Source organism: Artibeus jamaicensis, unplaced genomic scaffold (genome assembly GCF_021234435.1).
Source record: "Artibeus jamaicensis isolate MK-2021 breed Jamaican fruit bat unplaced genomic scaffold, CSHL_Jam_final scaffold_1964, whole genome shotgun sequence".
Taxonomy (NCBI): Eukaryota; Metazoa; Chordata; class Mammalia; order Chiroptera; family Phyllostomidae; genus Artibeus; species Artibeus jamaicensis.
In genome coordinates this window covers 7,434,250-7,457,158 of record NW_026522030.1, presented here as the reverse complement: position 1 = coordinate 7,457,158, position 22,909 = coordinate 7,434,250, and the positions used below count along the sequence as shown (strand labels likewise).

At 57.0% G+C, this 22,909-nt stretch overlaps 1 protein-coding gene across 8 annotated transcripts in view; it reads left to right on the top strand.

Moving 5' to 3' along the window:
* The window catches only part of RGS3 (regulator of G protein signaling 3), a 116,585-nt gene extending 95,258 nt beyond the window's left edge, over positions 1–21,327 (top strand). For 5 of the 8 annotated variants that reach the window (XM_053656187.1, XM_053656188.1, XM_053656193.1 and 2 more), the window contains 6 exons: positions 6,383–7,360; positions 14,745–14,809; positions 18,398–18,499; positions 18,858–18,919; positions 19,491–19,657; positions 20,372–21,327. In XM_053656187.1, the coding sequence (XP_053512162.1) occupies positions 6,383–7,360; positions 14,745–14,809; positions 18,398–18,499; positions 18,858–18,919; positions 19,491–19,657; positions 20,372–20,557 (1,560 nt within the window). In that variant the 3' untranslated portion in view covers positions 20,558–21,327. Of the gene's footprint in view, positions 1–3,963; positions 4,203–6,382; positions 7,361–14,744; positions 14,810–18,014; positions 18,306–18,397; positions 18,500–18,857; positions 18,920–19,490; positions 19,658–20,371 lie in introns of those variants that run through there. The other 3 variants (XM_053656189.1, XM_053656191.1, XM_037139492.2) reach the window with 3 other exon arrangements.
* The last annotated feature ends 1,582 nt before the right edge of the window (positions 21,328–22,909 follow it).

Sequence of the window (22,909 nt, the reverse complement as noted above, 5' to 3'; positions counted from 1 at the left end):
AAATAAGTCAAGATGCTCAGGCCCTGCTCTTAGGGAATCCGGCAGGCCTGGGACTGGGCCCAGACAGAGACAGTTTTAAATGCTCCGCTGGTGATTCTACAATGTTCCTCTCTGTGGAGAGCCAGTAGTCTGGATCAGCACTTTTCAAACTTTAATATGCAAATCAATCACCTGGGATCTCAGTAAAATGCAGATTCTGATGCAAGAGGTGTGGATTGAGCTTAAGAGTCTGTATTTCTTATGACTTGTATTCCTGCTGATGCTGCTGCTGGTTCACAGGTGACACTTTGAGTAAGAAGCGTCTAGATGTTCCCAGGAAGTTTATGGGACCATTCATTCATTCATTCATTCATCAAACACTGAAGATGGGGAGTGATGAGGCTAGAGGGATAACACAGAGCCCAGGGTCCCCCAGGGCTACAGAATCTGGGCTTGATCTGGAGGGCACTGGTAGAGCCATGTCACAGGTCAAGCAGAAGAAGTGACAGAGTGGGACTTGCACTGAGAAGTCCCCCTGGCATGGCTGAGAGAGTGACCAGAGGGGTCCGGGCTGCCGCTGGGAGGTGGACGTCAGTCCTGGTGGAAGATGACAGTGGTCCAGAGGGAGGTGGTGACAGTGGAGAGAGAGGGAGTGGAAAGATTTTTTTTTAATTAATAATTTTTTAAAGAGAAGTTTTAGGAATGGGGAGGAAAAGTACAGAGAGTTCCTGTATGCTCATTGTGCCCACACATGCGGGACCTCCCTCCGTGGAGAGATTCTTAAGGTTTTATGAGGGACCGTGAGGAGGATTTGGTGGCTGACCAAGGAGGGTATAGTGAAGAAAAGGAAGGGACCTGGTTTGGGCAACTGGTGTTGGCGTCATTGATTCAGAGACTCCGGGGGAGGAATGGGCTCGGGGAAGACCGTGCATTCAGTCTGGCGCACGCTGAGCTGGGGGCGCTGAGGGGGTGTCCAGAGGAGAACCTGCGCCTCCGGGCCTTGGACGGACTCCGGCCGCACAGGAGCCCTCTCTGCTCCGCTCGGGCGCGAGCCTTCCGGGCTCGGGGCCTTTGCCCCTGCAGTTTGCTCCCCCGTGAGCTCCTGCCTGCACGGCCAGCAGACTCCAGGCTCAGGGTCAGTCCGCAGTCCCACACACCCCTTCCTTTTCTCTTACGGCACCTTATAGTTGTCCTTTGCATGATGGGTCACAGTTTTTATTCATTACATGTTTCTTCAGGTGACAGCTGGGTTAGTGTCGGTCCTTCTGCTCTAGCCTGTGAGCCCCACTGTGGCAGGAATCATGCCTCTCTCATTCCCTTTCGAGCCCATAGAGACTAGAGCGGTGTTTGGGAGCAGCGCTGTCCCGTGAATGCTTGGTGGACGCCGACTCGTGGGACTCGACTTGGGGGCAGGTCTGGACTGGCAGAGGAGACTGGGCATCGTCCGCGGCCAGATGGTGCTGATGGTGGTTGTAGTCTGGGGAGTTTGGTGGGTGCCAGGAGAGCAGGCTGGACTGAGACAAGAGGGGGCCTGGGGCGGGTTCCAGTGAACAGATGGTGATCAGTGGAGGGGGGTCATCAGATCTGTTGGGAGAAATCCTGGGAGGATCTGCTGGGGTGGCCACGGCGGCCATTTATGGAGTGATTCACATGCCAGCCCTATGCAGAGCACTGGGTGCTCATCAGCTCAGCCCCTCCTTCCACAGCACTGTGAGGGGCTATACTAATCCCATGTCATGGCCAAGGAAACTGAGGACCAGAGAGGTTACACCTGAGGTCGCCCAGCCGATAAGTATGAAGTCGGAAGTGGTGTCCATGGCTGGCAGCCTGAGGCAGGGTGAAGGCTCCAGTCTCTGGGTGTTAAGAAGCCAGGCTGGAGGTGCTGGACTGAGCTAGGTGTCAGCTGGGCAGCTGAGGTTCCTGGAAGCCCACGTTGAGCCAGGAGCCTAGAGCCAGACCCAGAGTCTGCCAGACATGAAGCAGCAGCCCAACTCAGAGGTCAAACCTGGAGGTCGAATGTGGGGCCAGAATTCTAATCACCTCTTCCTTTCTCCAAGGACTTTCCAGTTCACAGACCACTTCCTTGTCATTTCTCAGACTTGATCCCCTTAGCTCTCCGGGACAGGGTGCAAGAGGCGTCCTCACCCCATTTCATGGTAGAGGAAACCAGAAGTGACAGCGGGGACCACATAGCCAGCAATCATAGAATGAGGATTCCAGCCCAGGCTCTCTGGCTTGCTGTCCAGTGCCCTTTCTGTAAAATCCTAGCTTATCAGGGACACCCTGAGATGGAGGCCAACCCCAGTGCACACCTCCCCACGCCCCCGCCCTGCCCCCCCTCATTCAGGAAGTGGTTTCTGAGGGTGCACAGGAGCCTGCTATAGGTAGTGGATGTGATGAGTCACCTCAGAGTGAGGGCTGCAGGTTGACCCTGGGGTCAGCAGACTTGGCTGCACGTTTAGTGGCTGTGCGACATGGAGCAAGTCAGTTCTGGCAGCCCCCTGTCACCCCCAATGGTGACAGCAGGTGGGGATCTGGGGCCTAGCAGACAGAGTTGGTGTGAGCAAGAGCTCTGGTGTCACACCCGCCACCCTTCCTTGGCCCGTTCTGAGCCCTGGGTTGCACTGCAGGGAGGATTTGATTAGATCCTGAGCAGCGGCTCCATTTAGAGGTCCTGGTTCATTTCCTGTGCGCTTCTGGCAGGCGAGGCATGGACAGAATTAACCCTGTCCAGCCAAGCCAACAAAGTGATGGATGGGAGTGAGAGGCTCCCCGCAGGAGAGGGGCAACTGCACCCAAGACTCTGGACTCAAGGCCCTGGGCCAGCAGGCTGGTCTCTCTGGCTGGATTTTTGTCACCCCAGACAATTGCAGCAGCTGCCTAACTGGGTGTCCCCAGCTGCCCGCACTTCCTCCTTCAGAGTGCTCACCACACTCGGTAAGACCCATGGTCCCAACGTTCTGTTCTTTCTGCTCAACTGACAGCAAGGATTGAGTCGGACTTGTCCCCCACTGTCCCCCAGGGCCTCACTCAGTGCCCGGAGAACAAATAAACGCACGTGGGCCCCAGTCCTCTCCCTACCCCCTGTTCTGCTTATGCTGCCCAGAGCACTTTTCACGTAGCACTTTTCGTGTGTCATCTTAGCTTACAGGACAGTCCCATGTCTGGACCTATTTGGTGACATGCCGTCCTCTTCATCGCCACTCCTTTTCTCCTTCCCTCCCCCAAAATTTCGGAGGTTTCCTGTGTTTGTACCAGAGGCTCTCTCCTCCCAAGGGATACCCCCCAGGTCTCTCAAGATCACCAGCCTGACCGAAGCTGCCTGGGCGGCCCGTCCAGCAGCACAGGACGGGACCAGCAAGCTCTGGTCCTTGCTGGCTAGTATCTGTCTGTATGGGAGGGGCCCGGGTTTGGCAGTGCTCAGCCTGGCTCCCCCTCGTTCTAGACCCCTGAGGGTCCCAAACGGTTATGTGTAAGGGTCGAAGGAAGCAGGGAGAGACCCTCTGCCAGGGGACATGACTGCATCACCCTCCGATTTCTTAGGTAATTTTCTTAGCCTCTGGGATTTCACTTTCCTCATCCCTAAAATGAGACTAGACCGAAAATAGCCAATTTCATCAAGTGCTTCTCCAGGGCCAGGCCCTATGGGGACTCACCCTTGTGAGTCCAGTGTGATGTTATGGCTCTGTGTCTCCCAGAGGTTGGGAGGCTTGGCTAGGGTTGCACAGCTGGAAAGGGACACTACAGGGTTCAAAACCAGAGTCTGCCTCTGGCATCTGAGCACCAAACTCCCGGGCACTCAGAGGGGGGGGCTCCTCGGTTCTTGGTGGTTTCTGAGCTGCCCCGGGCAGGGGACTTTTGGGGACAGCCACACTTCCCTTCCCTGCTTTGTTTAGTTTGGCCTCAGTTTAGGGCACGATCGGCAGAGGCAGGCTGACTTGCATTTCTGGTTTTGGGTTTGTTGCTGCACTTTCCCGAGGTGTGGGCGGGCTCAGACTGGGCAGGCTGCAGCCGCCAGGGGCCGGGCCGGGCCATCCCCCAGGAAAGGGGAAATGCAGCCTGCTCCCCTCTCAAGGCCACTCAGTGCCAGGACCCAGAGCACCGGTTGCGGCTTCCTTGCATCCATCAGTCCTTCCAGGTTGGGGTGAGCAAACGCTGATCACCAGGGAGCCCTGGGAGCCAGCCTCGGGCAGCTTGTTTTTCTCGGTGGAGAACGCTCCTTGGTGGGTGGGGTGGTGGGTGGGGATGGGGCTGCTCTGGGGACAGATCTGAAGTAGGCGTGGGCCTGAGGCTCTAACCCAGCCTGGTTCTCAGTGGTGCCTTGGGGCATGTTCCTAGGTTACTGTCTGTCCAGGCTGGACTGTCACTGTTCCTGTCAGTTCAGCCGAGGGCTTCTGTCCGTCCACCTGGGAGCAGTCCGATGTGGTGAAGCATGGCTCGTAGTTTCCCGAAGAGATTTCTGGACTGGGGGGCCCGGCATCACTGTCACCAACTTTGACTCAGGGTGTCTGAGTTTGTGTCCCTGGGAAAGATGTGCCACTGGCTGAGGGCTGTGATCTCAGCCCTTCCTTCTAGTGTGTCTTTAAAGTGACCGTGACTACGACAACCATACTCCTGTTGAAAGCCATACACTTTCGACAGTATGTTCTCCTGGGTGTTACTTGGGCGTATTGGTGGTCCCATTGGATAGGTAGGGACCTTGAGGCCCCGAAGATTTGGTGACTGACCCTACCTGGTCCCACCCTGTGAGTCTGGCTTGGCCCCGCCCTTGTCTGGGCCTCAGCATCCTTCTCTGTGCGGTGGGGAGCTGGGATTGCTGATGTTTCAGAACCTGAGGCTGTGAGGCCCCAGGGCTCCCAGGTGGCGTCATCTCCCAGGTACAGGCAGGACGTCCAAGGCAGGGGGTCCGCAGGGGTGAGTGGGTACCTGTCTTGGGCCGCGCCTGGGAATCAGAACCACCAGGTCACCCTAGAGTCCTCGGAGGCTTGCCCCCCTTTTGCAGCCTCCATCTCCGCTGGAAATGGGGGCGCTTTCCCTTTCATGCTCCCAGGCCACGGTTCTTATCCACACAGTGCTGTCACATCCCCTCTGGGGCTCCCAGAAGCCACGGTGACCCCTGCCGAGAGTGTGCAACCCCCAAGCCGCTGCCCGGAGCCATGGATGGCGACCTACTCCCAGATGTGAGGTCCGGCAGGGGCTTCACTGTCACAGATTCCCGAGGGCTAGAGGGGTTTCTCAGCTTGTGGTACAGCCCGTCCGTGTCTGGGTGGCTGTGCAGTGGTGGATCAGTCGCTGCTCCTTCGAGTGGCTTTCTCATCTGTCAAATCGTTGTGAAGGGTCTCTGCAGCAAGGGTTCTAAACCTATGTTCTAAGTGTGTGCACCCCTGAGATTCTTGGCCCCTGCGTGTGCGTGCACACACATTCTCGTGTATCTGCACCGTTCCTGCGTAGGTGTGATGTCTGAGTTTTCCATCAGTTCTAGCTGGTTTTGGTCTCTTCATGGACGAGAACTGGGCTCTCAGTAGTTCCAGCAGTAGCGTTCCAAGACCTTGACCGTGACGAGCCCAGCCCGAGACCTGCTCTCCCTGTGTGGCTGCGGCACCGTGGACACTCCAGCCCTTCTCAGAGCCCCCGTCTGCGTGCGGGACAGCTGCTGTTCAGACTTCATCAAGGGCACTCTCTTCCCCTTTGCAAAGGGAATCTGTAGGAACTTGGCAAAAACTGCGGGGGTTCCGAGGGTTGTGTGTGAGGCAGAAAAGGCTTTCTTTTCTGTGTGTGGAACTCCCGAGGTGCCTCCAAGCAGTTTAAAAGTCACCGGTGGTCCTTCGGTGAGGGTCCACATGTCTGTGTCATCTGTTTAGTCCAGGTGTCAGCAATATTTTGAAGTTCTTTTTCATTCCATTGAGTATCAGAAGCTACTTAAGCATGGAGAGCAAGGTCTGATTGGAATGCCTCACTAGGCTTTTTAAAAAACACTTTGGTTCAGGTGAAAAATACCTTTCGGCCGGGTCCAGGATTCTCCCACCTAGAGGTCGCTCTGGATTGGAGCTGGCTCAGCTGCCGTCCGTGAATGCAGAGACTGCCCGGCTTCTCCTTACTCACGGACGCACCACGACACTTGCCTGGGGGGGCTGTTGGGAAGGGTTTTTGGGGGGTTTAATCTGACATGGCCCCTGGCACACGAGAGGAGCCAAGTAAAGATTGCTACCTCTCCGTCTGCCCTCAGTGACCAGCCATGTTTTTAAGGCCGGGGCCCCTTATACAGCTAAACCAAAAGGGCTTTCAGACCGTGGGGCGTGGGGTTCAGGCTGCTGCCTGATGGCGTTGTGGCCTCTGTGTGCACAGTACCCGGTGTCGCGTAGCCTCCTCTTCTGAACTTGCTTGTTTCCTCTTTGCCTCCCAGATGTTGGAGTCGGAGACGGATGAGAAGAGGGAGATGCCCTCAGACGGAGGGAAGGGGCCGGGTGCCGCGGACCCCCCACCCAGCAAGGACCCCTCTCCCGGCCAGGAGCCTCCTGCAGGACAAGACCCTCCACCAAGCGAGGACTCCTCCTCGGGCCAGGAACCGTCTCCTGGCCCCGATTTGCTGTCCAGCAAAGACCCCCCTTCCTGCAGGGAGCCCCCGCTGTGGCAGGAGCCCTCACCAAGCAAGGACTCCCCACCGAGCCAGGAATTGCCTGAAGCCCCAACCCTCCCTCCCAGCCAGGACCTTCCTGCTAAGCAAGAAGCCCCTCCCAGCGAAGACCCTCTACTCAGCAAAGACCCGGCTGCCCTCCAGGACTCCCCTGCTCAGGACCTTCCGCCACGTCAAAACCTGCCCCCCAGCCAGGCTGCCTTGCCAGCTGAGGCCCCTGCTGAGGAGACCACAAGCTCTGGGGACCCACCGCCAGCCACCGGGGAGCCGCCTGTGGCCTCCAGGCCAGCCTTCATCATTCCCGAGGTCCGCCTGGACAGCACCTACAGCCAGAAGGCAGGGGCGGAGGGGGGCAGCTCTGGTGATGAAGAGAATGCAGAAGAGGCCGAGGAAGGGGACGAGGGGGACGAGCGGGAGGAAGATGACGACGAGGACACGAGTGATGACAACTATGGAGAGCATGGGGAGGCCAAGCGCAGCAGCATGATAGAGACAGGCCAGGGCGCCGAGGGCGGCCTCTCTCTGCGCGTGCAGAGCTCCCTGCGGCGCCGCACGCACAGCGAGGGCAGCCTGCTGCAGGAGCCCCGCGGGCCCTGCTTCTCCTCCGACACCACCCTGAACTGCTCCGACGGGGAGGGCAGCGCGGCCCCCTGGGCCATACCTTCACCCCGCACCCTCAAGAAGGAACTGGGACGCAACGGCGGCTCCATGCACCACCTTTCCCTCTTTTTCACGGGACACAGGAAGGTAAGAAGGCCGAACGTAACGGGGGCAGGGGCACATGAGATGGAGGGGGGACACTGCGTCCCGGAGTTGCAGGGAAGAGCAGTCACTTTGTCCCACCCCTAGGGCAGAGCTTTCCAGAGAGTCCTTTCAATGCGCCTTATACCCACTTGCCAGAGAGACCAGAAGGCACAACCTGGGCTTAAACCCATGACTTAGTGACTCCAGATACTGGGTTCTTCCAGCCCTGCTGCACTGGGGATCCCCACAGCAAGTACAGCAGATGCGACCAAGCCCAGAACACTGTGTATCTGGACCTTAAAGACCCAAGATAGTAGCCAGAGAAATAGTTACAATGTCAACCTCGTCCACGCCCAGCAAGATTAGAGATCCATCAGCCAACACGACGACAGCACACGTTTGCTCTGTGCTGGCATTACTCTAAGCCATTTGCATCAGCTCACTCATCCTCACAGCAGCCCTGTGAAGTAGACCTTGTTACCGCTCCCTACAGATGAGGAAGCTGAGGCACGCAGAGGTCCTCTCGCTTGCGCCAGGCCTCTCACAGTCAGAACCAGGATGAGAATCTGGCTCCGGGCCAGCGCTCTTGAGCACCGTGCTGTTTGCCTCCTGCGAGTATTTAGAAGTGGAGGAATAAGTGTGCGTTGATCGCTTGCCGTGTGCCTGGCTCTGTGCTCTGTGCCACAGCAGGGCCCAGAAATGTGTGAGGCTGATCGCAGCCTGGGAGGAGTGAGCTGTCTGCGTGGGCCAGGAAGGTGGCCTCACAGTGAAATGATTGTGTCATGTCCTTGAAGCTCACTAGCCAGCTTGAGTCACGGTTCTGTCTTTCACTTACTGTGTGGCCTTGGGTGAGTCACTCAGCTCCTCTGAGCCTTAGTGTCCTTCTCTGAAAAGCAGAGATTAACAGGCCTCACACCCCAGGGTGGCTGCGGATGAACTGGCAGGGTCTGGCGCCTGGTGACATCAGTGCAGACTGGAGGCGAATGTCTTGAGGTGCTAGCAGGCAGTGCAGTGCAAGCTGTTGTTATGACAACAGTTGGGGGCCCGGGCCGGTGGGGGTGGTCAGTGCGTACAGAGGGCAGCCGCCCCTCAGAGACCCGGGAGTTCAGGGAGGAGAGATCCCAGGGCCTCAGGCCATCAGGGGAGGCTTCTAGAGAAGTCTTCAGCTCTCTTGTCTCAGCTTCCCTCACTCAGCCTCGAAGCTTGAACAGTTTGGAACAAACAGAAAGGCTGAGGCAGGCATTCTGTGGAAGAGGACATGACCTGGACAAAAGTGTCCACAGAAGCCAGTCATTGGCCAGAGCGGGGGACTCCTGAGTTGCAGGCACGACGGACATGCCTCCAAACCCATGGCAGACAGGACTAGTAGATGCCAGCGTGCTTCCCCCCAGAGGCAGGCCATAGCCTCCAAAACCTTAGCTTTGAAGCCACCGGCATTAAAGCCGACTTGGCACGTGGGAGGACAGCTGCAGAAAGGTGGCCGGGCTGGAGAAGCAGGCTGGGACCCTGAAGAACAGGACCTTAAACTTTGGGTCCAGGAATTGGAACCAACTCCCAGAGGAGCTGGGACTGGGTCAGTTTCCCCATCTGTCAATGCAGGTGGGCCTCAGAGTTTAATAACGTGTTGCAGAATCACCAGGGGGAGGTGATTCCGGACTTCTGGGGTCAGAATGTCCCTGGGAGACGCTCAGACCCATGTTTTAAGCAGGCCACCCCGGGGATTGTGAAGTGCCTCACAGTCTGAGTGTCACAGCCTCAGGCCGCTCCTGGGTGCAGCTGCCGCCGGGGAGCCCAGACCTCTGTCCGACCGAGGTGAGGCCTCGGCTGACTCGGGGAGGCCTGGATACTCTCCTCTGGAGGGTGGCCGAGGTCCAAGGGCCCCCCACCTACCTCAGGCCTCCCAATCCTGATCCTCCCCGCAGACCCTTCCAAGCTCTCCCTTCCCGGCTTGCTCAAATACAAATACCTATAATACAAATAAGTTTGAGTAAGTTAACACACATTCACGCATACACTTCTGGTTCCCAAAATAAGTTGATCTCAGCTCCTATTTTTGGTGCAGATACTTCCACCTGGGAGTCCAGCAGGCCCGGACAAGTTTTCTCCCTTCTCAGCTTCCTCCTTTGGGTGCCCGGGACTCCCACTGGCATCCGCTCCTCCCCCACCCTCTTTTGGCCGGCTGCTTCTTTTCTTGGGCCGGCCTGACTGAGCCTGCAGAGCCCCAGAGGCTGCCCCCAGCCCCATGGCAGCTACTTTTCTCTGTGGCTTCCCCTTACCAAGTCTCGAGTCCTTCATCAGCATTCATATTCTGCTCCCTCTAGCCAGCCGGCGTTAGTAAGAAACCTACCCTTGTAGTAGAGGTAAAGAAGTAAGGTCAAGGCTGGACAAGCACCCTGGTCTCGCTCCATCCCTCAGGGGTTGTGGGCCCTGGGCAAATCCCCGCACCTCTCTGAGCCTCAGCTTCCTCATCAGTGAAATGGGTATGGTAATAATACCTCCTTTGTAGGGTTGCTGAGGGGATGAAATAGCCCAACTTGGCTGAAGTGGTAAGGGCAGGGCCTGGCCCTCAGCACCTGGTGGGGGCTCCATAAATGGGAACCATGTTGACAATGACGAAGGGGAGGAGGAGGAAGACAGCAGCAGCAAGAGGAGGAGCAGTTATCCCGACATCCACCAGGTGCCTCAGCTCCCTTTTCCTGCTTCCATGAGACTACGAGGCGGGCCCAGCCACTCTCATCTCATGGTTGGGAGCTTGGGCCCAGGGAGACATGTTTTGCCCCGGACCCCCGAGTGACTGTGGCTGGGCACTGGCCTTACCTTGTCCACTCTTTCCCGGCTCTGCCTCCCCCAGACCCTGCATCGCTCGTGCTGCTGAGGGGCGTGGGGTTGTGGGCTGGCTGGAGGCTGGGGAGGCAGTGCTTTCTCCAAGACTTCCGTCCTCCTGGCCTAGGCCTGGCTGTCCTGGGATGCCGATGGGCCACTGTTTACAGGTAGCACCAGGCTGGAGGTAAAGGGGCGAGGGATGCAGTCCTCAGGCTATGGAATCAGAAAGACCCAAGTTCAAGTCTCAGCTCCACCCCTTCCCGCCTGGTCCTGAGACCTTGGCCAGATGACATCTTTCTTTGAGCTTTAGTTTTCTCTCGTAATACGGGCAGACCTGAGCCTGCACGGAGTTGTCCGGGGGTTCGGGGAGGTTGCAGTCCGCACCATGCTCGGGGTCCAGGGCAGTGATCCCGTGGTGGCCTGAGACCTCAGGGGGACAGGCGGAGCTGCTGCAGCCTTGGGCTGGTCACTGTGCTGCTGTGTGGCTGAGCTGTGCGCCTGGGTCACAGGTCGTCCGCCACTAGGTGACAGTCCCTGTGTCAACCCTCCCCTCACCTGTCATCTGCCTTCCTATGTGCTGAGAGATTTCTCCTGGGAGTACCAGTGTCCAAACCAGACAAACCTGAGGGACGATCTGCTTCACCCAAGTCACCTCACAGAGGGGCCTCCTGAGGCCCAGAGAGGAGGAGAGCCCACAAAGTTGTCCGTGAGTTCTCCCTGGGTCTGGCTCTTCCTGCGGAGTTGAGCTGTCTCACAGTGCCCTCTGCTGCCAGAGCCTCTTCCTGCTGCGGCTCCCGAGAGGCTGCACGGGGCAGATCCACAGGCCTGAGCCTCCCTCTTCCTGGGAGCTTCCCCAAGAGCATCCGTGTCTGGTCCCGGACGTCCCATCGAATCCCACCCCAGCCTGGCCTGACTCTGCCCAGTCACAGGTCATTCATTCTTTGACAGTGAGGAGACAGAGGCTGGGAGGTCCCTCCCTGGCCTCCTCCTTCAGGGGCCTGGCTGGTACAGGGGTTATTGGGGAGGGGAAGGTGCCAGCCTCACAGCACCCATCTTCCCACCTGGGCTGCATGTCAGAGAAGGGCCCTCGAGATACCTTCCAGCTCCAAGATGTGACGCCACCTTCCAGCCTCCCCCTGAAGAAAAGCCTAAAGAAAAGTTATTTCCTACGTCTGAACAAATAAGTGTAGAGTCTAGGTCTCCTGTGTCCACGAGGCCCCGTGGGACCCACCAGGCAGGGCTGGTCAGAGAGCAGTGAGGCTGGCTCTGCGGCCCGGAAGTCAGGCCAAGACTGAAGGGGAAGCCGGTGAGGCCCTGCTGCCAGGGGAGCCCTCGGCCTGGGTGGGCACTGGACCAGACTGTGACTCCCTGCTACTTGCCAACTCTGAGCCCCTGAGCAAGTAGCTGAACTGCGGTGGGTCTCAGGTCCTCACCTGTAGACTGGGAGAAATAACAGCCAATGGCCTTAGAACTGCCATAACGAGAAAATTAGGTGAAGTTTGTAATGGTGCTTTCGCTCGCTGCCCAGCATGAGCGCTCAAGAACGAACAGTCATAACCACAATGGCTCGTTGTTCCTGAGCACGTCTTCGGATGGGCGCTGTGCGGAGCACTTCCTGTGTGTTAGCTTAATTAATCCTCCTAACGGCCCTGTGAGGTGTGTCTAATAAATACAGAAACCAAGGCACAGAGAAGGGACGCAACTGGGCTAAGATCTGTTAGCTGATTAATGATGGAGCTGGGATTCAAATTCAGGCAGTTTAGAGTCTGCACTCTTCATTCACTACTACTATGATTACAGTTCTAATTACAATAAGAATTATAATTATTATTCTGAGAAGCAGTGAGCTCCCAGTCCCTGGAGGTGGCCTGGTGGGGCTGGGCAGGCCCCAGGGATTCCTGCCCGGAGTGGAGGGAGGCGGTTCTGGGCTCCCCTCTGTGAGCCATCCGTCGGGGGTGGCCGGGCAGCACAGAGACGGCATTGATAGGAGGGAGGGTCCGTGCTGGGCCCTGCGCAGGCCTTGCTGCAGCTCCTGCAGGAAGGAGCCTTGGGAGCCACCCTGGGGCTGCAAATCAGAACCCCAACTTTCCATCTCTGTTTCTTCTCTTTGTGGTGCATAGCACCCCACGTTTGTGTCTGGGTTTCCCTGCCTGCTTTGTGGGCCGTTCCCAGGGGCAGAGCTGCCCAGCTGCTCTGTCAGGATGATTGGCATGGGCTGGTCCCTGCCGAAGATGCCCCCTCCCAGCAGTGGAAGGAAGAGCCCATTTCCCAGCAGTGCAGAGGCTGGGGGTGGCGCGCCGGTGGGAGCGGTCCCAAGGCCCATTGTGTGGTGCTGATAAAGCACGGAAGCTGAGGTTAGAATGGGAGGAAGTGCAGCACCCGGGGCCCTTTCCCACGGGTGGGGGCTTTGGGCACTGCCTACGGTGCGACACAGCCTGTATATACAGTAAGCAACAGCAGTAACACTCACTAGGCAATGAACTCCGGCAGCCCCTGGTTAGTGAGGGCGCCCTGCATATCGGGGTTGGGCCATGGGGCCCCAGGCTTTTTCCCAGTGTATCTTCCAACAGTGGGGTGTGTGGTCATCATCATCCCTGATGTTAGAACTAAAGAATCTGAAGCCGAGAGGCTGGAAAACTTCTCCAAAATCAGTGGGAGTAGGATCTATGCCCAGGTCTGGCTGTACGCTGAGCTCTGGAACCTCACATCACAGATGGGCGTGTGCCTGTGTGTGCACGTACGCAGGCGGGTTTACAGCCTTGGTGGGGCAGCGTTCTCAGGAAGGAGGCAGCATTTCCCGAGTCTTTCACTGAAAACGTTCAAAATGTGCTCTGTCCTTGCGTTTGAGTAGCAGCGTCCTCTGGTGGAGAAACACAAGGCTTGAATTCAGAAAGACCCAGATTCCGGCTGTCAGACGCTGGGTGTCCTTAGTGTAGTGACTTAACTTCTCTGAGCCTCTGTTTACTCCGAAGATTAATGAGATAGTATCTGAATAATGTCCGTTCCAACACCCGGCCTATCGTATAAGCTCTATAAATAATGCCCTACTCCATTTGTCTACCTGTCAGTCAATCAGTCCATCCATCCATCCTTCCATCTATCACAGGCAGGTGCTTCACCGAGGCTACTAGCTCCTCCTGCTGGATACCCCTGGATTACTTCCTTTCCAGAATTAACATGTATTTTAAAGCTCAGCTCATCTTTATTTTACAAATGAGGAAACTGAGGCCCAGGGTAGGACTCAGGGGGAGTCAAAGCTGAGACCCACACCTGGTGGCCTTCTATCTGGTCGTGGAACACAGTGTTCAAGCCCATCCCTCTCGGTGAGCTCCAGCTCCCCTGCTGTCTCAGAGCATTTCCCGGGCTTCCGCTCTGGGTGGCACAGTTGGGGGCCGGGTTCCCCTGGAGGATAGGCTGGCACTGGCAAGGCGAGGGAGACAGAGGGAGCCCCAGGAGAGACAGTGGGAGTCTGAGGGTGTGGAGGAGTGGTGGATGCGGGGGGAGGTAGATGCTGGCGAGAAGAGGAGAGGGCGTTCCAGGAAGGGGGCACAGCACAGGCAAGGGCATGGAGATGGGGGTGGAGTGGGCGGAATTTGTGGGTTGAAGGAGAGCCTGGGGGGGTAGAATTGCAGGCCTGGAACCAAGCAGCAAGAGCCTCAAGATGCATCTTTCCCAGTCTGCTTTCCCTCTCCATTCACTGATTTATTTATTCATTCATTCATTCATTCATTCATTCTACACATACTTACTGGGTCCCAATGTGTACTGGGCCTGGTGAACGTGACCCCGACAGAGGTGAAGACAGGCAGAGGCCTGCTCTTGGGAACTCCCAATCCAATGGAGGAGAGAGCTTTGGAATAAGCCATTTGGGGTGTAGTAGGGACTTCAAAGCGGGTAAAGTGGGCATGACCTTGGTCTAGGGGCGAGGGGGGCCTCTCAGGTGAGGAGGCCTTGCAGCAGTTCTCCCGAGGTCTGGGTCTTGCCCGAGGCTGGGTCTTGGGAGGAAAGGGAGGTGGGAGAGTCACAAAGGCGTCCTCCGTGGAAGGAATAGCATGTGCAAAGGTCCAAGGTGAGCGCACAAGGCAGGGGAAGACATCTGTTTGGCCGGAGGGCAGGGGGAGGAGGCTGCTGGAGCAGGAGTCAGGCTGCTGAGGTAACTGAAGGGGTGGTAACAGATGTGAAATGGGCGTTTCTGCCCAGATCCTCACCTTAGACCCTGTATGGCTGGTTATGGAGCTTGGATATTATCCCAAGGGCACTAGGGAGCCATGGAAAGTGCTAAGGCAAGAGGGGTGCTCTCAGGCCTGTATCATAATTCACATTACACACTCGGACCAATCCCAGGTGTCTTTCAGACCTCAGAATCCTGAGTTATGGTCATTATGATCTTGATTTCAAAATTAGGACAGTGAGGTCACCCTCCCTCGTTTGTTTTGTGAGGGGTGGGAACTTTGGGAGGTGTGGGGGGCTGCTTTGCAGGCGCTGTTGGACCCCTGCGCCTCTCTTTGCTCAGGCAGCAGCCCCTGGATGCCCAGACTACTACCTATCTGTCTTTTCTCCACAGATGAGTGGGCCAGACACGGTTGGGGACAATGATGAAGGCTCCCAGAAGAGAAAGAGCAAAAACCTGTATGTTGGAAAGATCCATTGCCCTCACCCTTGCATTCAGGGAGGCCTTCTGCACCCCTCTTCCTCCTCCAGGGGTACAGGTGGGGAGGAGGGGAGGCACCCAGTCCTGCCCCAGACAGACAGCAGAGAACAGCAGGATCCTGGGACTTAGCAGTGGCCCCAGGGTGGGGTCACGGGTGCTAAGCATCAAGGCACTGCCCTCAGCATCTACGTAGCATGAGGTGAGGTGCTGATTAAGTACCTGGAAGCCACAGCGAACCAAACAGAGGCAACCAGCCAGGTTGCCATGGCCCTGGCCCAGCCTCTAAGATAAGTAGCGGCCTAGTGACCTCGACAAGCTCTTTGGCCCTCTGATAAAGGACCGAACAGGCAGTTCATAGGGTTCCCTTTTCTCCTCTTGGCTCTTGAATGCTAACAGTCCCAGACATTGCCAGGAGGGGGCGCTGCTGGCCCAGACAGTGTATCTCGTATTCCTGGAGCCTTTTGGGCCAAGCTCAGGGTGCTTACACTTTTGTTTGGGATTTGTTACAAGTGCCTGTTAATAGGATGAGTGGAGAATCTCCTTGGGTCTCCTTGTACCCCCAGACCCAAGGCCCTGTAGACTGCAGAGAGGGGTACATGGTGGCACCTGGAGGGGGCGCCCCCATCCCCTCCCAGTCCTGCAGTGCCTACATTATGCGCAGATTGGGCCTGGGGGAGAACAGGGATCCTTCCCAGGTGCCTCCTGCAACCTTCTTCCCTTGCCTCGACCTTAGCTGGGGTCCACTGCCCTAGAAACTCCCCCCCCCCAGCTCCCCTGCCCTCTCCGGTTTCCTGGGGCAGCAGTATGGAGGCTTTGCTCTGCAGCCAGAACAGTCACACTTTCCAGGGAAGGTGAAATGCACAAACGAAAATAGTCCTTTGCCCCAGCCATCTGGCCCAGGCCGGAGCTGCTGCCAGCATGGAGCAGTGGGGGGCAGCGGGGTGGGGGGCAGCGGGGGGCTGGTGTCCAGGGTGCCCTGGCCCAGCAGCTCTCGCCTCCTTTCAGAGTGGGCACCGCCTTCCGAGTGCCTGAAGGTCACATTCGTAGTTTAGTTGAGGATTCTCAGAATCTGAGATAATAACACAAGTAAGTAGTATTTATTGTGTTAGACACTGTTCTATGTGTATTACACATATTATCCAATTCCATTTTTACCATTATTTTTAGTTCACGTTTTCTTTTGTCTGACTTATCTTATTTTACAAATAAACGGAGGTAGAAAGAAGTTACTTGTCTAAGGTCACGTAGCAAGCTGTAGAGCTGGGACCTGAAAACTGGCCCGCTGGCTCTACAACACACACACACACTTTTTTTCTTCAGAGCCTGTTATTGTTTTTTCTGAATCCTCATCAGAGGATAAATTTATTGATTTGAGAGAAAGAGAGGGTTAGAGAGAGAAACATCAGGTGATAGGTCTGCACGTGCCCCGGCCGGGGGTAGAACACACAACCTAGGTGTGTGCCCTGACCAGGGACTGAACCTGCAAGCTTTCGGTGTACAGGATGAAGCTCCAGCCAGCTGAGCCACCCGGCCAGGGCCGGAGCCTGTTCCTTGCAAGCCAGGCGCAAAGCACCCTGAAGGAGATGCGCAGCACCCCTGCTAAGAAGCCTCTGAGCCCAGAGGTCACTCTCCATCTTCTCACAGTTCTGATCAGAGGAAAGTGCTCCTTTAGCTTCTTCTTACGGTCCCTGTTCTGTCCCCTGACCTCTGTCATCCTTTCTTGAGATGTCCATGTGCCAATCAGAGACTCCCAGGCACCTCCCCCGTATGCCCTAGAGGTCTGCCCAGCAATGTAGCTGGGAGAAAAGGCTTGGCTGGACCCGTCACAGAGAAACACTGTGGGCTCTGAGCCATGGAGCGACCCCTGAAGGCTGGGCCTCAGACAAGCCCCTGCCCCTCCGGGGGCTTCTGTGTGCTTACCTGGGCAGGGGCCCGCAGCAGGGCTCTCAGAACACTGTGCTCTCTCACTACCAGCCACCCCAGGGCTGAGGGCCCAGCCCTCACCCAGAGGGCTGCCAATCCCTGGACTCCTTGACTTGGAACCTTCTAGAGCAGGGTCCCCATCCCTGGGCAGTTGCCCTAGACTCTCAGGAGGCATGTGGGCCTCAGCCCAAGCCTGAGCAGTTTTCCCGCAAGCACTGTGTAAAGCTCCTCATGCATTTCCTCTTTGCCTTGGACCAGCCCCAGTAGACACCGAGTACCTTTATCTTACCTCTTTAAAAGAGGACAAAACTTGACACTCAGAGAGGTTAAGTAACTTGACAAAGGGCACATAGTTGGTAACTGCTGGAGCTGGGATTTGAACCCTGGGCTATCTGGCTTCAGATTCTCACTCATAATCTCCACTGGGTACCACTACCCTCAATTACAGAGGGTGTCCCATAGGTCATAGTGTCATTTGAAGCTTGAGTAACTTCAGAAGTAGAATGCTACAGACTTAAACACATTTGAAAGTTGAATTATTTAAACTTCTTTTACACTTATTTAACTTTGTGATTTAGATCATGCATTTCAACCTTCTGGTTTCCATCAGCGTGTTCCATCTTTAATCAGAAGAGAGACCAGAAATTAAAACAAAAACTTTATGATTGAAAAATCATAAAACTAAATGTCTTAAACATTAAATAATTAAACTTTCAAAAAATGATTTTGGAAGTTTATGAGACTTGCACTTCAGACTCTGTACTTAAACTTAAAATGGTGTTAAGACATTTGGTACACTCTGCCTGTTCGCTGATGGAAGTCTCCAAGCCAGAGCCTGAGGCTGTGGGCAGGCAGGCGGGAGCTCTTCTCCCGAGGTGCTCGGGGTAGGGGGCTACGACAGGGGGCGGGGCTGGCCGGGGAGCAGGAGCCAGGATACTTAACCCCTTTCCTGCCAGCAGTTTTGCCCAAAGCTGAAATCGCCAGAGGGGTGGGGAGTGGCAAAGCTAAAAATAGTTCTTGGCTAAAAATAGCCAGTTCTGCCACCCTGGCTTTGGAAGTCTCCCCTCCCTCCCCTCCTCTTTTCCCTCCCAGCAATTTGCTGACTTGTTTTCTCCTCCTTCCCCTGGCGCTGCCATGGTAACGGGGGAGGCCAGTCACAAATAACTGGATCTGGCTTCCTGCCTGGGCAGGCCCTAGAGGCCGCCCCTTGTAGACACATGCCCCTTTCACGGGCTCCCTCTCTGGGTTGGCCAGGACGGATTTTTTTTTTTCTCCCGTCCTGGCCCCTCCCATTTCCTGGCTCCTCCTGTCTGAGTCCCAGCTCAGCCTATGCCTGGGCGTCCAGTTGTCCGGCTGGAATCCCTGCGAGCGAGATCTGCTGCATCCTGTCCCGTGCCTGTCTGCTGCCCAGGACAGAGGGTGGGGAGCAGGAGCCCAGGAGTGCTTCCTGCAAACCTTCCCGGGTTCCAAGGTGGGGGGCCCTACAGAGATGCTCCGAGGCATGTACCTCACGCGCAACGGGAACCTACAGAGACGGCACACGATGAAGGAGTAGGTGCCCCTTGCCCCGGCCTCCCCACCCTGAATCTGCAGGGGCCGAGTGTGCGGGGCTCACTGACCCCCTTTTCTGCTTCTGCTTCCAGAGCCAAGGACATGAAGAACAAGCTGGGCATCTTCAGGCGGCGGAATGAGTCCCCCGGGGCCCAGCCAGCGGGCAAGCCAGACAAAGTGATGAAGTCATTCAAGTAGGTGCTCGCTGGGACTCCTCAGGCACCCAGTGGTTCCTGGGGAGCAGGGTGGTGTTGGGTTAAGGGGGAAGGGGTACTGCTGGCGGATCCAGCTCTGGGTTGGATGGAGGCTCTGACAGAGGGGGCCTGGTACCTGCAAGCAGCAGCCCTCAGGGGGAGCAGTTGTCCAGGGAGGAGGGCCAGGCAGGGGTGCAGGTGGGGGCTAGAAGGGATGCTGGCCCCAAGAAAGGGGGTGGGTCTCTCCTGAGCTCCCCAATCAGATGGGCCACGGGTGGTGGACAGGTGGCCGGGACCCAGCCACCCTGCTTCTCGGAACCTCACTGTGCGCTCACTGTGCCCTGCCCTTTCCCCTCAGGCCCACCTCGGAGGAGGCCCTCAAGTGGGGCGAGTCCTTGGAGAAGCTGCTGCTTCATAAATGTGAGTGGGGGTCAGTGGTCCTCCCCCCTGCCCTGTGTTCTCTCCCTCCCTCCCTCTCTCCTGGGCCCAGTGGGGTGTCAGGAGAGGCTGAGTCCTGGCTGAGGCTCTAGGTCTGGCCTCGGAGCCAGCTGCTGCCAGCCCCTCCCCGTCCATGGGAGCTGGCACTGCCAGCCAGAGGCCACTGGGACCCGTGTGCTCAGACCCGTGTTCCCAGAATCACAGTAAACATTTCCATGTACTGAGGGCCTGCACTGGGTCAAGTGTGCCTGTTCTCTCCGGGCAGGAAGCCCTCTATCCTCACCGGGCTTCAGGGGACTGGCTGATCACCCTCATTTTACAGACAAGGAAACTGAGGCACGAAGGGGGACAGACCTGGCCAAGGCCCACAAAGAGGCAGTGGCAGGGGTGGGACCACCCCCCAGGGCTGCTGGCTCTCGGGAGCAGGTGCTCTTACTAAGTTCCTAGCATCTGCCCCTAACAACCCCGGGGCAGGGGGGAGCGGACCTGGGGGTCCTGCAGGCAGAAGGAGCTGGTCCTGCCTCTCACCCAGGGTCTGGCCTTCCCCTCACAGATGGGTTAGCAGTGTTCCAGGCCTTCCTTCGCACTGAATTCAGTGAGGAGAACCTGGAATTCTGGCTGGCGTGCGAGGACTTTAAGAAGGTCAAGTCACAGTCCAAGATGGCAGCCAAGGCCAAGAAGATCTTTGCCGAGTACATTGCAATCCAGGCGTGCAAGGAGGTAGGGCCTCTGGTTGGCCCCAGCCCTGTCCCCATGCCCTGTGGCCTCTTAGTGGTTGGGGGTACCTGGACGCCTCCAGGAGGGCGGAGTGATTCTTAGGGACCCTGTGCCTTGGGCGGAGAGGAAGCCCGCTGGGGCCACAGGAAGAACTGAGTTCCGCTGATAACAAAAATGGCCTCTGTTGAGATGCTAAGCCCTTTATGAATGGGCTTTTGTATTTAACCTCATAGCAACCTGTAAAATAGGTTGTAGGACCCTTGTTAAAATGCGGGGCGGTTTTGGAGAACCTGATCACGTAGCTGACATCTGTCAAGTGTGTGCAGACTCCATGTACAAAGTTCAGGGTAGATCTACTGGTTCAATCCCCATCTCTTCAATTTGGAGGATCTTGCTTAATTTGCAAAGCTCTTCGAAAAATGTGCTATTATCCCTAATCTACAGAGAAGACAACTGAGATTCAGAGCACGTCAGTGATTTGCTTAGAGCCGCACGCCTAGGTGTGGCTCGGGCGGCCTGACCCTAGAGGTGGTGTTTCAGGCCCCACAGTAAGTGACCGAGCTAGCACTTGAATCTGCTAACCCAGGGGCCCCCACTCTGAACCTTAAGATGTGCGGCAGAGGGACTTGAAGGTGAGAGGCTGGATAGGTCCCACCCCTGGTCCCTGGGATCAGCTCCCTGCAGGCAGCCCTGACCGTGCCACCTCTGCCCCCAAAGGTCAACCTGGACTCGTACACTCGGGAGCACACCAAGGACAACCTGCAGAGCGTCACTCGGGGCTGCTTCGACCTGGCACAAAAGCGCATCTTCGGGCTCATGGAGAAGGACTCATACCCACGCTTCCTCCGCTCTGACCTCTACCTGGACCTCATTAACCAGAAGAAGATGAGTCCCCCGCTCTAGGGGCCATCAGGGCAGAGCTCGGCGTTCACACCAGGAGGGCTGGGCCCCCTCCCACTGTTCCCTCTCCCCTGCGACGGAGGAGGCAACCAAGCCCCAGAGGCCGCGTCTCCGGACAGACAGATGGACATTTGGATGAGAGGCTTGGACCTAAAGAGGCCCAGGCCACTGGAGAAGAGAAGGACTGGCCCCATTGGGTCTCCAACGCCCCGGTACGAGGGGGTCCAAGGGCCCCGGCAGGTCAGGGGCCCTGGCTGAGCCAGATCCGGAGCTGCTGCTCCCTGCTGCGGAGACCTCGAATTGACCAAGTTCCTTAAAGAACTGGCTGACGGGGCAGGGGCGTGGCCGGGGCTCTGGGGCTCTCCCAGGGGCCGCTGGGGCTTGCAGCGCAGACCCTGCCTCGAGTTTTATTTATTTAAACAGTAGTAGGATGCTTGGCACGTCTTCCTGTAATAGGAAACCTTTGCCTCATCAGTTTTCCTAATTTACAAGTGCAATATTTTAACCAACGCCTTGTGAAAAGCCACCTTGCAGAAAAGGCAGGCATCATCTTCCAGGTTCAGGGGATTTGCTGGTCCCAGGCACCAGTGGCAGGCAGCTGGGCCTTCTGGACTGATGAGGCCGGAGGGGCAGGTCGTACAGTCTGGCCTCGCCCAGAAATCTGGCACCCTCGGGTGAGATGGTCCCTTGGGGGACCTGGAAAAGTGTGACACCCTCAGACCACACAGCAGCCAAGTTCTGGAGCAAATAAAGGGCCTGTGTTATTTCTTGTTTTTGACGCTTTCTGTGTGTTCCTGGTTTTGAGGCCTCCCAGGGTGTCAGGGGTTGGAAGGGTTGGTGTCCGGGCTTCTCCTCTCTGGCCGTCACCGGCCTCCACCCAGGAGCCACAGACATGATCCACTGGCTAGAGACGCTCCTTGGCCACCTCTGCCTCTGCGACAGGTGCTCTGCCATGCTTGTTCCGCTGTCGTCTCATCTTCGCAGGCCTGGGAGGTGGGGGTTGTCCCCAGTTTTCAGATGAGCAGAGTGAAACAGGTGGGTAAGGTGACTTGTCCAAGGTCACACGAGGCAAGTGACAGGACAGAGTTCAGCCTAAGCCCATCGCCACTAAAGCTCTGGCTCTCTTGCTCTCTACCAGCTACAGGAAGGAGTCCAACCTTGGCCGCCAACTGGCTGTGTGGCCTTCAGCAAGTTCCTTCACCTCTGTGGCGACTAGCTCATCAGCTGAGCTGACTTAAAGCTGGACAGAATTGGTTGGTGGAGGAGGGGCTGGCCCTGTTCTCTGCCTGGTGGTTGGTGGTTGGGTCCTGTTCTCTGCCCGGTGTCCTGGGTTCGAGTTGGCCCACGGGGGACTGGGAGATGCAGAGGACTGGGGCTGTGCAGCCACTCTTCCTCGGTGAGGTCACCCCCCATCGTCCCCCGTAAGGAAAGCATCAGAAGTGGTGGTCTCCGGAGGCCTAACCCGGGCCCAGGCACATATAGTAGGTGCTCAATACATGTTGCAGCCTTTTCCGGAATGTGAACTCTCCCACGAATGGGGCTGGGTCTTCTTCCAGTCACCGGACCTGACCATGGAGACCTGCTTGGCTGTCTAATGGCACAGGGCTTTCCTGCCTTGAAGCTGCCAGTCCCCCGATGAGGCAGGAAGGATGGTGGGGGGCAGAGATGTGCTCTTCATTGGGAGCGAGGGCATCTGCTGCTTGGGGGAGACACTCGGCCCACAAGGAGACCCCCCTTTTTTTATTCCAGGGATTTAGCCCGCTCCAGGCCCTCTACCTTCCCAGCCCAAATTGCCATGGAAACCAGCGTCCAGGAGAACAAAGTCAGGCAGATGGAATTCCCATTTCGGAAGGTCCCACTGCCCGGTTTCCATTACTCACACCCAGGTGTCCTGGCCTCAGAGGGGCTTTGACTACGCCAAGCTGCTGGAGAGCAGAGTGGAGAGGCACCTGGATCCTCTGCCCCAAGCTCCTGGGGGGCCTTGGCCCTCACCCTCTTCAGCCTCAGTCCCCTCACCTGTACAGTGTCATTGGGGCTGATCCCCGTGTGAGGTCTGGCAATCCCGGGCTGGTTGGTGTGGGATCTGAGAGCTGTGAGGCCCGTATGTCCGGGCCCCTTCCCATTGCACAGGCGAGGGACCGAGGTGGAGGGAGGCAGGCAGCACCCAGTGAGGTGAGGGGCCCAGCGCCTGCCACTGGGCTCTGGGTTTTGGCTCCTGGCTCCATCACTGACCACGAGCTGCAAATCTCTGAACCCGTCTTATGACCTCTCTGCCTCAGTTTTCTCTATAAATTCTGCGCATTGGCACCTATGCCAGAGTTGTGACAATGGAGCACGGTCCTTTGTGCCGCAACT